Here is a 16,605-nt window from a genome sequence, read left to right as displayed (position 1 = left end):
ACTACCCACATTTCTGTCAAGCTAACAGTCACTTGAGATGGTTACCCAACACCTCCAATACAGATATCAGTTCAGTTCGGGAGGAAGAGAATGCTCATTATACGATTTTATAATGCTCTGAATTGAGAAGTAATATATTACTGAGGATGGGAGAAAAAACTTAATAGAGGAGACTATATTGCAGCATTTTAGAAAGAAAAATGATCCCCCAAGGTGATAGATAAGAAATGTTATAATAAGGATTATAAGGTGGTGGATGGAGCAAGAAAAATAAAATTATACATATAATTCCTACTGAGAAATACCTAATTTAAACAGTCTATATTACACAACATTTGAAGCTGTTTATTTTTATGCGTATGATAGAATCACATTAATGCGAACTGCAAACTGAGATCAAATTTTCAGCTTACTTTACATACGCTATTTGCATGTGCATGGAAACAACAAGGCTGCTCACTAGGTTTTTCAATAAACAGTTCTTGTTTATTCATGTACATTTGGTTTTGCACTATTAACTTGCTTTTTTTTCTAAATAATAAGGGCAAGAGAACAAGGCATCAGTCTTGGCAAAGAGAGATGCTTTTTAAACCAGAACATCACCAAGCCTAAATCCTTGTCATCATAAAACCCGTGCTGAACCCTTATAAACATGATAATGTCCAGGTCCACGGAGCCATAAAGAGCAGAGGGGAATATGACCTCATGACCAGAGCTTTCTATCTGGAGACAAACCATTGTTCATGATCGAAGGGAATACAACCCCGGGCTCATGTGTCTGAGCTGCTCGCCACAAACACAGATTATACTTAGGACACATTTAAAGGGAACTTCGATGTAATAATAAAATGTGTGCCACTAGATTGACTTTGAAAAATCATATTCGCTTGCTATATAAAAAATAAAGAATTTAAAGTAATTGTAGGGCTAAATATCACAAACTGTGAAGAACAAAATGAGCAAATACATCCGAATGGATATCACGTTTGTGAGAACTGGCCTACATACTGAAAGAAGGGAGCTTTTGTAAACAATCCTCAGCACACTGCAGATAATCAGGTAATTAATCAGCTAATGTGTCGGTCTAAGTTCACAGTAGCTGACATGGTAAGGGACAGGCGGGATTACTACAGTTAAAGCTACCTTTTAACACTGATCTCAGACCAGTTTTGTAGTTTCTCGCCTAAACACATGGCCAGGATTTAATTGAGAGGAGCTAGTCCCAGATTAGTTGCCATCAGGCCACTTCTACCTAGCTTTTTCCACAAATGGTGGCATTGTACCATCAGGACACTTAAATAAATCTGTCTGCATGTTTTTCTTCTTTCTTTCCATCAGAAAGAATGTCTTTGCTTCCCTTGCTGCTGTGTGTCAGAGAGATTCATTCAGATGCGCTTACATTTCTGCAGCCTTGACATTTCTGTAATGCAACTGACTTGAGTTTCTTTCTTATGTGGAACACAAAGTTAACTGGTTGATTTCCAAAATTCTTTAAAACATCTTCTCTATCTTCAGCTAAATCTGGTTTGAGATGACAGAATTTTCATTTTTGTGTGAACTGCTCCTTTAAGAGTTTTGAAAAAACCCAACAGCTGTTATACTAAGCAGGACGTGCATATCATACGATTCGTGAAAAGCTGTAGCATGCCTCAGAGATCTCGGTGCATTTTGTCTGTACCTTAGACTGAGAGGTTTCATCCACTGAGGAAGATAACAGAAAGAGATGCTAACAAATGGATCAGAGCAGAGAAACAGAGCGGCTGATCAAAGTGATCCGCTGTAAGCGTGGATGAAGATGAGTCTCCTCTGACACAAGCAGCTCAATGTGAGGATCAAAAGAACCACCGGAAGGGACATGGGCTGCCAACCACTACTGATGCCCAAGTAGTGTATTTAAATCACTCTCTTCACCCCGAGACCACCATTCATATTTAGTGATGACCCCATTTCACTCTTGTTTCGACTTGTATTAAGGGAAGAAACGGTTCCTACACATATATTTGGAACAGAATCTTCATGGCTTTTTGTTTCTTTAACAGTTTAAAACATCTGCATTCTACTGTTAATATGCATTTCTGGCACTGCTATTCCTATGCCGCTACTGAATTAATGCCAAAGGCATAGTTTTGTCTGAGCTGTGAACTTGCAGTCTGAACTAGATGTGATGTAAGAGAAACATCCAGCTGTCCTCACTGATGGCACGCAACAACAAACATACAGCCTGACCAGTGATGTCAGAAATGCATTCTAAATGACTCTTTTGAACTGGTTATTTTTAATGAATCAGCCAAAATGACTCACAAGTCATTCTTGCGGCAAAGCTATTGGTTTAACTCGGTCTAGAGACTAACTAACTGCTGTTCTTCACTTATTCACTGACCACAAAGTGAACTTTCATCAAGTCCAGCGGGAAATAAAGTACTACTGTTAATGGAATCGATAAGCAATCAGAACTGTTACCTTTCCCCATTTCCCCTCCCTAGTTGGAAAGCAAAATGATACGAACAGAACTAAAGTAGCTACACAAGCAGGTGTAGTTTTACCACACATCTTATCAATATTTTACAAGCAATCTATTTCTCTGCAAAATCGCAGAAACATAATCAAATGGTCCTCTTACCTTTAAACAGCAGAAGAATTGTCGAAAGCTATACAAGGATTTTTCCAAAAGGCAGAAAACTAGTGCACAACAGGTAAAACCCAATGCAATGTGACCAACTGTAGCTTGTGATGAGCATTTTTTTAAGTTTGTTATTAAATTTAGCATGTGATGACAACTGGTGCATTCAAATATTGCATTGCACTTCATTGGATGTGCTTTTTAGACTCTCCTACCAAAAATAAAACGGACGCACATAGTCAAATGCTGTTGGTCCAGCAATAACTGGGTTGGAATGCTTTAGTAAAAACATTTCATTTGCCTTCCAAATCCTAGTGAAATTCCCACTTCAGCCATTAGGCATTCCTCTTATTTTGCTTTTAAATAAACAAAGGAATCCAGTGGCTGGCCAATTTTAACATAAGCCAAGCATCATTTGGCATGAAATCAAAAGGTCAAATGACCTCATCATACTGGAAATAGCCCAATAAGACTTAAAGGTACCAATGTAATTCAATAATCATTTAAACAACCAGCATTTGATGGGCCACTACAGGCCATACATTACCAAAGAATAATATCTCATGAGCCAACAACAAAAAAAGAAGAAATACGCGCCACACGCTCTGGCTTAATGTGACAGTTGTCATCATTTGTTTATGTTCTCCACCCGACCCGTTTATTCTTCCTGTGTAAACTGAGATGGGAGATGTCATTGAAACCACTCTTTGTTCACGCAAGCTTGTGTATGAACAGTATGTGTCCAACTACTTCTGTCAAGGCAATGACTCCCATTCATAACATGTGACTTCACTTGGCAAGAAGACTAAGAACAAAACGGCTATGCACAAAATCAGAATCAGAGAAAACCAAGACCTGAGGCTGTAAGAATAGAAGTTATTTCTGCTAATATTTTTAAAAGGTAACATTAAGTACTAAAACATGTTTAGACAGTAAGGATGGCCAGACATCACTCTACTGATTTTGAATATGTTGCATCATGTTTAACTAATTTTTTCTTTATAACATTTTATAAGATTAATGCTTTTGGAACAATATGTCTGGCACATTTCACTCCAAAAAATACATTTATAACACCTTGAAAACAATTTTTTTTAGGACCAATGATGTTATTACATTCCATATCGTAGATATACTGTACTAATGTTTATTTTTTTTATTTTTATTTTTTTTGTCATTTCCAATATTATCAATAATGATTTTCTTAGCATTACCATTACTGTAATAAAATAAATAATTAAATCAAGCACTATAATACTGAGTAATGGGATTATATAATACATTAATAATATATTAAATAATATATATTTTGAATTGTGGTAATGATAAGTTTATTTAATAGGCTTTTCTTATATGTCAAATATATTTTATTTATTTTTTTGATAAAAAAAGAAAAAAAAGAAAGAACATTCTAGACAATTCTTTGACAGAGATAGACCCATATGCCTCTGCTTATACCAGATTTTATAAGGCACCTGCAGCTTACTGACTGGCATACGTGTGTAAACAAAGCTTCATTAGTGAAGAACAAAATAAAAAAAGAACTAAAATGGGGATTTTTTTTTTTTTTTTAGCAAACAAGAAAAATTATTTCTTAAGAACTTTCAAGCTCCGACAACCCTCTGATGCACTTCCTCTCACTGTTAAAGAAAGGAAGGAAGGAAGGAAGGAAGCTGCTCGGAAGGAAACCATCAGTTCAGGATGACCAGCTTCTCATATGTTTGTGGGTATCAAAAAAAAAAAGAAAGAAAGAGACAGACAAATTTTGTCTTCTGACGCCAGATGTAATATTTAGCTTGTTCATTTACAGAATACACAATATGCGTCTCTGTGGAACAATAAGAGACGTGCTCTCCTACACCTTGATCTACTGACTCATAGAGGTCAAAGCACAAACTCCCATCAGTCTGTTTACAGTCTTCTTGACCTCTGCATACCTGTCTGCCTTCGAAAATAGCTTCCTAAAAGCTGAAGAAGCTACACCCTTCACTATTCCCCCACATCGCTTACTCCAACTGCGGACATTTTGTCCCATTAAGATCTACACCATCCATCAGCAAGTTAATGCAAAGCGCTGAGGTTGTTCCTGTTAAGCCGTAATGAGCTTCAAGCTCCATTAGAACAGCCTGCGTCATTCCCTAGAAAGAAGTCTTTGCACTGTCAGGCTGTCTTAAAGCCCTTTTCATGGAACAGTTTCTTTCAGTCCACATGAACTGACCGAGATTACATCATGCTATATTCTACAAACTCGCAAGTGACTTTTTCAATTGTGAACTTAAGGTGTGGTGCTCTCTGGTTTCAGGGTCAGTATTCCCAAACTCTCGCACACATGCTGATCACTCAGGCCAAAGTTCTGGGATAACTGAATAAAGGCCAACTCTGAAGTGACCCGGGATGAAATAAGGCTCCATCACTCAATGGGAGCAGACATGGAATATCACGTAATCACTAGGAAATGCAGCTGTACAAAGTTGCATTCGCTAATGAATACCATACTGACCCTCAACTGCCTCTATTGTCTGCAATGCTTAAATTAAATTAGTTCTTTCACAATCAGTTTGTTACGTCTTAGGGCTCAATATGATGTAAAAGGCTTAATGAGCGAACATGTTTATTTCCACACAACAGGAACATTGTGTGATTATAAGATTATTGTGTGATTAATAGCATGCACATGTGAAGCAAACCGACCGGTTTGCTATTCATGTCCATTGTATGATAATGTAGGCCTACTCAAGATTCATACACTGAGCTGCTTCGGTTATTTTCAGCAAAACACACATTATCTGTAGGAGAATCTTTGCAACCCATTAAAAGTGGAAAAACGGGGGCTAAATCAAATTATCCAGAGAACAGAAGAATCGTATCGCTTATTTTCTGTCTGACAGCCTCTCACCTCAAGTGCCCGACACATTATTTAATTAGTATTGACTAGTGGTTTTTAGTTTGTGAACGAATCTTTAAAGTGAGCAAACCATTTTTGTTCACTTCCATGCACTGACTCATTTTTCGTTCTCTGCACATGGGACTGCTTTCTGCTTTCAAAAACTGACTATTACAATAGGCTATAGCATTGCTGAGTGGGCTGTGAAGCATTTAATTGTTTTGTCGTTTAATGGTTTTGTTTGTAAACTATAAATGTTAACTTCACATGAACGTGATGAAGGAATCAGAAATATTGTTGTGAACTAGAATGCTACAAATGTCTGATTACATTACACAATTAAAATGTACGTTTTCTGAATGAAACAAAGAAAACAATGTACAATGTTACATTGTGCAAAAATGGCCATTTAACACTGCTTTACATAGTGAAAGATTGTTTTGTAAACGAACTTAAAATATTTGAATGAATGCAAATCAAGCAATACTCATTTTTTTGTAAGCACACCCAAAATATTAGTTGTGCACTTATGTTCATCCATTTGTGATGTTCATTTATTTAGCAAAATAAATGTTTTGTTCATTCGGCGCCGCCCCGAGAATCGGAGAGTCGTTTACTTTATGATTCATTCAAACAACGATTCGTTCGCCAAAAAAAAAAACATGAATAATTCATGTCCACTTTATGATAACGATGACCTCAAATGCCCTTAAAATATTGATCTTCTTCGGTGGTTTTCAGGAAAAAAAACGCACAATTGTTGTGAATTATTGTAACCTAAGATAAAATAGAGGGCAAGATCTAATTAACCAGATGTGTAGTAGAAGAATCAATGGCTTCTTTTATGTCTGACAAAGCAGCCTGTCACTTTAAGTACCCGACTCGTTAGTATCGATTATTTTCCGTAGTTTCTCCAAATCGTCACAGACAATACAAACACAGCAAGGGAAAAAAATAACACAAACTGAACGGCAAATACATTACGACTTTTACATATTTCGACATCCTTGCAGAAAACGTAGCCTTTAATAGCCTAACTTTACATGTTTTCGGTCGCCGGCTGAGCCACGTAAAAGGGTGGAGACTATACCAAACAGGCAAACTGTCATCGCAACGCCTTTCAAAACACAATAGAACAATATTTTGCACTTAAAACCTTTAACTAAAAGTCAGTTATGTCTAACATCACACAGTAGCACTGCTTTATGTACTGTTAAACAGTTTCCGACGCAAAGTCGAGCTAACAAGGCTTGTGTAGCAGTCAAAAACGTAGTTTACAAACGCTTGCTTCATGTTTATGTAATAGACTGCAAAAACAGTGAAGAGAAATACACGTGCCTTCATTATAAGCTCATTCGGGACAATTCTATACATATGCATATTAATTCATGCCATTTTATTTAATTGCACTGCTTATCCAAAGCTATACTGATTTATATATTTAAAAAAAAAACTTGCACTGTCAACACTGTGAAAGAAAAGCACATCATGCACGTGATACTTGTAACAGCAGTAACGCAGCATACGGTCACATCTAACAGTAACCAATGCACATAATATATGATTTAAAAGACTATCTTCTGACCTGTTGCGTCCTGTCTGAAGGATTCACCATCACCGCCTGCCGAAAACTGTTATCCACATAGGACGCCATGGTCTTCAAAACAATCTCGCACAACAGTTAAGTCAAATAATCCTAAACGAATATCACTAGTGGCTTTTTAGTGGTTCAAAGACGCTTTTATATAGCAGCAACTGCAGAGGAGAGCCTGTCCCCAGGCCACAGCCTAAGCCAGCAACTCTCTTACTGTCCCTCGTCCCAGTCTTACAAAACCAGACAGTCTGCTTTTCCTGCTCCAGCCGCTGAGACTTCAGCTGGGACTTGACAGCGGATTCTGTGTTAATGAAAGGTTTTTGCAGCGGTACGTCTGTGTTTTACGCAGACGGGTGCATTTTTCGGCATTCCGTTTGTCTCCTGTTCGCTGTTTTATCTTCTTCAGTTTTCCATTTTAAAACAATGTGCAATCCATGCGTTGGGTGATTGTCCATTTTAAGCCATTTGCAAAGCAGCGGAGGGTCACAGGCAGCATTTATAAAGAGTGTTTGAACGTCTAAACGCGACGGATGGTCTGCAGTCCGGGCTTGCTGTTGTAAGCCACCACCATGGTGACCGACCGACCGACCGCCTTAAGAGGGTTCATGGGCGAGTCCATTCAGCACAATAACCTGCCCACAACACACAGTGCTTGTCTCCATCCGCTGGCTGAAGACAGTAGTGCAAGCTTTGAATCACTATTATAAAACGCATTTTCTGGCTGGTATGTGGAAAGACAATGATAATCCAAAAATTAAATGTAGCTATATTTCTTTTTATTATAATACATATGTATTTATATCATGTAAATCCATCTGTTACTTATTCAAAATACAGCTTTGTGTTTTCCCTAGGTAATCGTCATAATATTTTCATAACAGAGCCTTTTAATATTAGTATACTGTACGTGCCAAATATGGTAGCTTTCTCTGTAATGTTGCGGGGTTTGCATTTATTTATTTATGCATTTTATTTATTTGTGTATTTTATTTTTTTGTTTATTTTTTATAGTTTGCGTACAGATTTAGTCATTATAATTTAAATATGCTGTGAATTCCTTCATTTATTCTTTTTTTTTCCAATTAATCAGTCTATTATCTGCTTGTTTAACACATACTGGTAAAAACTAATAAAAAATTAAGAGCCTGATTGCACTGTCATTCGCTTTGGATAAACGCGTCTGCTAAATGCATACATGTAAATGAATTATTACCCAATTTATTTGTATTTATTTATTTATCACTGATGTCAATGAGAAAACTACAGGCTACATCAGATTTTTTTTTTTTTTTTTTTTTTTTTTTTTTTTTTACATTTACAGGCCATGTACTACATAAAATCCCTATTGACTGACTTTAGTTTAATAACTAGTCCATAAAAATAGAAAAATACAGCCCGACTAACCACTGGTTCCATGGAGACCAACCGCTCCATGGCAACGGCGCGTGCGTGAGTGAGTGCGCGCGTGACCTCGTGCACTGGTCTTGTTTTACGATCATTGAGAGGGATGCGCTTATCTAGCATCAGTTTTAAGAACAAGGTGGCTTTAACAGAGCTAAGGTGATGAAGCGAGTACAACAGGACACTAACGTTACATCTTCTCAAGCAGACAGAGAAACTGAGTCTGGACAGAGAATACTCTTCACAGGTAAGCATTTATGAACGTTTCTGAAACTATCTGTTGAGCACCCGAGTGCGCTATTCACTTTCACTCGCGTGTGGGAAAACAAACAAAACGTAGCTCAGTGCTTATCCTTTCTTCAGCAGCTTTTTATTTTAGCAGCATCACTTGAACATAACATCAGTTCACATCTTTTCTTTTTAGCTGAGAACATCACGTAATGATATAAAGTCATCACGTACACAACCGTATACCTCCAAATAGAAACTAAAGCTAATTTTGTATACTGTAATCTAATGTATAAGGGCGCAATACTTTTAACACCCCCACTCGCTCTTAGCCATTTGTATTACCAAAAATAACAAATTAAATAACAAATAAACTTTCACATAAGTTTAGTGTTACATACATTTTTACACTTTTATGTTCCAAACATGTCTTGAGTAAACCTCTTTAATTTCTGCTTGGTGGGTGGCTTTGTCATTATGTCAGCTATCATTGTCTCTGTAGGACAATATTCCAAGATAACTTTGCCATCATTTACAATTTCTCTTATGAAATGGTATTTGATATCAATGTGCTTGCATCTTTGCCTACAGATTGGGTTTCTGGCTAATGCAATGGCACCTTGGTTATCTTCATACACCTTTGTTTGTGCGTATTCGTATGAGTCCATACCCTTAAGCAACTGCTCTAAGTAGATACATTCTTGCATGGCGGATGCTAAGGACATGTATTCTGCTTCGCAAGTAGAAAGGGCTACTGTTGGTTGTTTTCTGGTTTTCCATGAAATCAAAGAGCTTCCTTCACTTAAATTAACACAGTATCCTGAGGTACTACGTCTGTCTTTCGTATCCGATGCCCAGTCAGCGTCACTATACACACTCAGACCTAGCCTCTCTGTGTCATTCCTTCTGAAGCATAATTGCTGTTCTACTGTACCTTTAAGGTACCTGAACACATGTTTTACTGTGTTCCAGTGCTGTTCTGTTGGTTCAGCAAAATACTGAGATAGTTTACTGACGACAAAACTCAAATCTGGTCTCGTGCAAGTGGACAAGTATATTAAACTTCCTACTGCCTCCCTGAACCTCTTTGGCTCTTTAATTTTTTCAGCATTTTCTGTAAAATCAAGCTTTGGTTCACATGGAGTTTCCCTAGATTTACAGTTCTGCATGTCGAAACGATCTAGTATTTTTCTCACATATCTTTCCTGTGACATTTTGACTAGACCCTCTGATTGTTCAAAATCTATGCCCAGGAAATGTTTCAACCTTCCCATGTCTTTCATTTTGAACCGTTCTGTGAGCATTGTTTTCACATTTTTCAGAACACTTTCATTGTTAGCAGCTATAATTAAATCATCAACCCATACTATCAGGATTACTTTCTCATTTGGCTTTTCTTTTGTGTACACACAGTTATCAGCTGGGTTTTGTGTAAAACCATTCTCTGTCAAACATACATGTAACACAGCATTCCAGTTTCTGCCAGATTGCTTAAGGCCATAGAGAGATTTCTTTAGCTTGCATACTAACTTTGCATCTCTTTCAGATTTTTGCTCATAACCCTCCGGTTGTTCCATATAGATCTCGTGATCTATTGGTGCATGTAAGTAAGCTGTCTCAACGTCCATCTGATGCAAAATCAGATTTTCTTGCGCTGCTTTCTGCATAACTACTCTCACACTTGTCATGTCAGCTGTGGGTGAGAATGTTTCATCGTAATCAGTCCCTTGTTTCTGACTGTAACCTTTCGCCACAAATCTTGCTTTGTATTTTTCAGATCCGTCAATGTCTCTTTTGAGTGCGTAAACCCATCTTCCTCCTACTGGTTGTCTTCCTGGTGGCAATTTCGTGAGTGTGAAGGTCTTATTCTCCTCCAATGATCGCATTTCTTTGTCCATAGCATCCTTCCATTGCTTGGATTTTGTTGATGTTATGGCGTCCTGGTAGGTTTGAGGTATGTCACATACTGCTCTGTAGCAAAAATCTATGCATGTTTGCAGTTTGTCTTCTGTGTCCTCAATTTCAAAATCCTGTAGGTGAGCTGGCATCTTCCTGGTTCTTGGTGGGTTCTTTCTGGACACGGTTTCTGCAACTCTACCTGACTGGTTGGGATCAGCTTGTTCAGGCGAAATCTCTGGAACATCCCTCTGAAAACCCTGATCTGGTTCATCCTCCATACTTTGATCAACATTAAGTTCACTGCTGAAGATCTTTGGATTCATATTTTCATATCCTGTGTGTGTCTCAGATGTCTGTGTTTCTCTTTCACTGATTGTCTTTGCTGTAAACTTCACCAATCTGTGCTTTTGGACTTTTTCAGTGTTAGGATAGTACACTAGATAGGCTGGGCTGTTCTTGTCGTAGCCTATGAAAACACCTTGTTCGCATCTTGAGTCAAATTTGCTTTTCTCTTGTTTGTAAGCAAAACATGTTGATCCAAATTTCTGCATCTTGGAAAGATCTGGCTTTTTGCCTGTGAATAACTCGTATGCTGTCTTCTTTGTACGTCTACTGTAGCACCTATTCCTCACGTAGGCTGATGTTTGCATAGCATAGTTCCACAACTCATCTGGTAATTCACTCTCTATCAGTAAGCACCTACTCATTTCATAGAGTGTTCTCCATCCTCTCTCTGCTGTGCCGTTCTGATGTGGTGAATAAGGCGCAGATGTTTCGTGTCGAATCTTATTCCTTGTTAACAGTGTTTGAAAATCTCGACTCATGAATTCAGTGCCGTTATCTGAACGGATGCACTTGATTTCTCCAAAAGGTGCAATGTCAGCTAAAAACTTCTCTGTAGCTTGTGTTGTGTCACCTTTAGTCTTCAAGAAATACACAAACATAGTACCTGAATAGTCATCTGTGAATGACTGTGCATATCTGTGTCCTTCCTTACTCTGTGTTGACATGGGGCCGGCCAGATCCGTGTGAATTAGTTCTAGGGGTTTCTTTGCCTTTCTGTCTGGCTCCCTGTTTCTGGTCTGCGTGAATTTTCCTTGTGTACACACTTCACATAGCTGTTTCTCTTTCACTTTATTTCCTTTTATCTCCATGCCTCTTACTACATCTTGTAGCTTCTTTAAATCTTCGTAGTTACAATGTCCCAGAATTTCATGCCAGGTTTGTAAATCATGACACACTTTGCACTGGTCAACATCCTCTTCTAGTGTTGGTAAATAGTACAAGTTTCCACTTTCATGAATATCAAACCTGCTTTCGTTTTTGGTTATCAAGTGATTGTCTCCTCTTTTGAAAATGATTGTTGCTCCTCCATTTGTCGCTCTTGCTACCGAGAAAATGTCATGTGGGTACGAAGGCATGTATAGCGCGTCCCGTAGCTGTGCAGTGTGCTGTTTTCCAGCGTCATCTAGGAGATAAATCACTGCCGTTCCTCTTTGTTGCGCCATTCCGCTGCACTTCGTTCCGTCTGCTAATTCCACTGAATGAGTCTCTGGTTGAAAAGAGCTATCAAAACTTCTGAACTTTCTGATGTCACTCACAATATGAGACGTAGCTCCTGCGTCTACCATGATCCCTTTCATCTTTACTTTGTTTGCTGGTTTTTCATATTCTGAGTGTTCAGCTTTGAAGAGATGGTCATGGTCTGGGTCATTATTGTGTTCATCTGTAACCTTTCTGACGCCATCTTGGTCACCCTTTTTCTTACACAGAAACTCAGCGTGTGTACTATTTTTACAATGATTGCAGCACACTCTCTTGTAACATTTTCTCGCTCTGTGTCCCTTTATTCCACATTTGTAACATGTCATATTTGTGTCTTCATCTTTTCTTTCTTTAGTGTGGTACCTGGCAGGACCCTTTCCTTGTCTCGTCTGTGTCTTCATCACATTATCTGTGGATTCTGTTCCTTTCATTTTCTCCGCCTCTTCGTAAATCCGCAGTCTTCTCTTAAAATCTGTGAATGTAACGTCGTCCTCATTCTGTGTTATGTGGACGGCTAGCGGCTTGAAAATATCAGGTAATCCACGAAGAACCATCGCTATGGTTAATCCATCACTCATGGTTTCTCCTGCATCTCTCAGTGCTGTGATGATGTTCTCTGCTCTTATCAAGTAGTCTGTAACACTCTCATTGTCTGACATGCGTAGCTGAGTTAACGATGTGTACATATTTATTATCCGTGGCTTGCTTTTCCCTGAATAATGTTCTTTCAGTATTCTTAGGGCTTTCCTGCCATCGTCAGCAGCTTCATGTCTTATCAGTGATAGGCTTTTATCATCTATCAGTCTTACAAGTTCAGCATAGCAATCAGCGTTCTTCCGTCTGTCTTCAGCTAGCTGTTCTTCATTAGCACCGGTGGGCTCATGCAGAATAGTCTCTTTTAGCTTTAGAGTGTGTAGATAGCTTAAGAATCTCGTTTCCCAAAGATCATATTTATCTTCAGATCCATCAAACAAAGAGTGTGCCATGACTCCTACCGCTCTGTTCGCCATTTTGTAGGATCACCGACCTTTCTTCTTATATGTTTCTTCAGTTTAGCTTTATCGTTAGCTTTATAGCACGCGTTATACGTCGCGTCTGACTGAACTTAACTTTACTCACGCTCGTTTGTTTCCGTGACTGGGCCCATAACCTGTTGAGCACCCGAGTGCGCTATTCACTTTCACTCGCGTGTGGGAAAACAAACAAAACGTAGCTCAGTGCTTATCCTTTCTTCAGCAGCTTTTTATTTTAGCAGCATCACTTGAACATAACATCAGTTCACATCTTTTCTTTTTAGCTGAGAACATCACGTAATGATATAAAGTCATCACGTACACAACCGTATACCTCCAAATAGAAACTAAAGCTAATTTTGTATACTGTAATCTAATGTATAAGGGCGCAATACTTTTAACACTATCTTAGAAGAAAACTTTATTTAATCATTAACAGTTAGTGCGCTGAATCTAATGTACTTTTCTGGTGTTATTTAGGTCCAGACGGCATTGGGGATTTCCGTCCCAGGTTGGACTATTTCCCGCGCAGCATTGGAATTGGCCCGTTATCTCCAGATGCCACGAGTGATCTCAGCTACCTGTTCCGGTGTGCGCCAGACGCGATCCCGCCGTTACCGAAACACTGCTATGTCGGAGAAGTGGGCTGGGGTCTGCAGTACTCCACTGCACTCAACAGACCAACTGTCATCAACAACAAACACTCCGAGGTTATTATATAAACGAATGTTTACTTACAATTTCTTTTGGTTGAAAGATCCGTCAAGTGTGACACATGTTGTTGTGTCCAATAAACTGTAGAGAAAGGGAATATGTAAATTTTTGCAGCCAAGTCAAAATGAGTATACCGACATATGACTTTCAAAAATAAGCCCATGAGAAATATTGGTCTAAAAAGTGAAGCAACTAACCACATGTTCTTAGGCCTATCTGCAGACATAAATATAAATAAACAAAACCTATCAAAGTTTTGGGATAAGCACATTTTCCAAAAGCTTGAGCAGCAAATCAGCATATTAGAATAATTTCTAAAGGATCATGTGACCGGAACTGGGTAGATTACTTACAAACTGTAATCTGTAACTGATTACAAATTACATGATACAAATTTTAGTTAGTAATCTGTTACTTTACACATTTTAAGTAATCAGACTAGATTTGTAAAATTACGGTTGAACCACTGATGTCACATTACCTATTTTACCTATGTCCTTACAACGTTTCTGGACCTTGATCATGGTAGTATCCTTGCTGTCTCAAAGAGCTCTCGGATTGCATCAAAAATATCTTAATTTGTGTAATTTACTGGTTTGGAACGACTTACATAATTTTCATTTTTGGTTGAAAAATCCCTTTGATTTAAATCTTGTAACATAAAAATAGAAAATACAAAGAGAAAGAAAATGTATTCATAAATGTTATTCATTTTTATCAACAGCATGAAGTTTCCTAAACTGGGGTTGGTAAAGGAACTGCAGGGGGTTTGTAAATTTAATTAAAAGCTCATAATGAATTAAATCATATAAATGTCAAATTAAAATAAATATTTTTAAAACAACACCAATCAGTTAGAAAACGTACTAAAACATGAAATACTTTATTTGTTCACCCCCATTTCATGTGTAGGTTATTTTAGAGAGGAACATTTAAAAATTAGGGAGCACCAATAAAAAACAAATAATTTATTGGTCTTATGTGAATAATATGTTATCATGTAATCAATAAAAAAGTAACTGTAGTCGGATTATGAGTAGGTTTTGTAATCTGATTACATATTCTAGATTACATGTAATCTGCTATTACCCAGCTCTGCATGTGACAAAATTCATCTTTGGCATCACAGGAATAAATAATAGCATTTTAAAATATATTAAAATAGAAAACAGTTGTTTTAAACTGTAATAATTATTTCACAATATTACAGTATTTCACTTTTTTTTGTAATCAAATAAATCTAAACAATATTAACGTCATCTGCATCTCAGTGTCTTCTAGGATCAGAATATAACGTTATGTATTTGTTTAATATGTATTTTTTTTAACACATCTGCAAAAACGACTTTGTATTTCCATGTTGTACAGTATGTGTCTGAATTATGAATTACTTTTTTTCCCCCTTTTGTATTAGTTTAACAGATTTCAATCAGCCATGCAGGATGAAGAGACTCACAGCCCATGGTGAGCTATCAGTAACCAGGGAGGGAAGGGTTAGGTTACCTCTGTCACTCTTGATGGTGATGGGTTTCACTGGCAGGAAACGGGTGGAGAGGAAGCTATTCTCCTCTAGTAATCAATAATTCAACACTCTGCACGCAGGCAGAATCAGTCCCAGTTTCAGGACAAACAACCGACCCGCGAGAGGCTTGCTTGGAACCACAGTGCATATGATACCCACAGCGAGGACGACAACAAACAGTTCCCGCTTAACCAGGTGAACCCTGTATAACCTCAATGCCTGATTGTAATAATACGAATTAACTGGAATTCAGTGTCTGATCAGTGTGTAATCTTAAAGTACTTACTCATCATTCTCTCATTGTTATCCTGCAGTAAAAACAGTCCGTGGATATTGAGAAAGCAAAACCAGACGGCATTACTTTTTCATGGATATGTATCAGCTCTGAAATATGACGAGGCCCATAAGCTGACTGATTCTTGAATGTTGGTTTGTGATCATTAAGCAATTTATTAGCATTTTGTCAACTCTTTTATGAAACCACATTAAAAGCATATTTTTTTGCTGTACTGTTTATTTCTTGATTCATTTGTCTCCAGGTTATCAACTGGAAAAAAAAGGGTTTTTATACATTCAGTTATTATATTTGTGGGTAGTATACAGAATATTTAGTCCCAAATGAATGCAAACTTCAGGGAAAAAGTACAGAAACAAAGCAGTTTTCTTTGCTGTTTACCTCATATCTGTGGTTTAAATTGTCAGTAGCCCATAAAGTCTCAATTACATATAAATCAAATCCTCTTGACAAGGGTCACTGTACATTCAGACAGACGATAGGAACTAGAAAGCAATAATCCTGCAGCTAAAAGAGGTTTATAAGTGGTCCTGTCTCTATCAGTGGTCAATCTCAGTTAATAATGGTACACAACTCACTCCTGCACTACCTTTTCAATAAATTTTTGAGAGTATGGTTTTACCTCTAAAGTATTGCCTAGACTGGATTTTTATTTTTTTTATTTTCAAACGATTAGGTGCAATATTGTAATATTTTCTTAGAGCAAAATGGGTCTTTTCTAATGAAAACCGAAAAATTTTGTTAACTCAGAAAATGGCAAAGACCATTGATATTCATCAATCATTCATATCATTAGTAACTGTATTAGATTAAAATGATATCTATTTAACCACACAGTGCAGGTTGCAATAGGTTGAAGCTATTTATTTTATGTTTTGCTATGGTTAATT

The 16,605-nt window shown here is 37.6% G+C and overlaps 2 protein-coding genes across 11 annotated transcripts in view; one reads left to right on the top strand and one right to left on the bottom strand.

The window, feature by feature from the left end:
* Nucleotides 1-7,747, bottom strand: part of LOC113114031 (rap guanine nucleotide exchange factor 2-like) — a 106,825-nt gene extending 99,078 nt beyond the window's left edge. For 3 of the 10 annotated variants that reach the window (XM_026280717.1, XM_026280722.1, XM_026280720.1), the window contains exon 1: nucleotides 7,090-7,745. In XM_026280717.1, the coding sequence (XP_026136502.1) occupies nucleotides 7,090-7,158 (69 nt within the window). In that variant the 5' untranslated portion in view covers nucleotides 7,159-7,745. Of the gene's footprint in view, nucleotides 1-7,089 lie in introns of all 10 variants that reach the window. The other 7 variants (XM_026280718.1, XM_026280721.1, XM_026280719.1 and 4 more) reach the window with 4 other exon arrangements.
* Nucleotides 7,748-8,477: 730 nt separating this feature from the next.
* On the top strand, nucleotides 8,478-15,936 carry spmip2 (sperm microtubule inner protein 2). The gene is made up of 5 exons (XM_026280716.1): nucleotides 8,478-8,746; nucleotides 13,665-13,894; nucleotides 15,313-15,362; nucleotides 15,501-15,615; nucleotides 15,735-15,936. The coding sequence occupies exons 1-5, from the start codon at nucleotides 8,662-8,664 to the stop codon at nucleotides 15,735-15,737; spliced, it is 483 nt and encodes a 160-aa protein (XP_026136501.1). The 5' UTR covers nucleotides 8,478-8,661; the 3' UTR covers nucleotides 15,738-15,936.
* The last annotated feature ends 669 nt before the right edge of the window (nucleotides 15,937-16,605 follow it).

The sequence above is a fragment of the Carassius auratus genome, chromosome 14, assembly GCF_003368295.1.
Source record: "Carassius auratus strain Wakin chromosome 14, ASM336829v1, whole genome shotgun sequence".
NCBI lineage: Eukaryota > Metazoa > Chordata > Actinopteri > Cypriniformes > Cyprinidae > Carassius > Carassius auratus.
The sequence above is the reverse complement of the archived record's forward strand: the minus strand, read 5'-3'. Positions and strand labels throughout refer to the sequence as shown.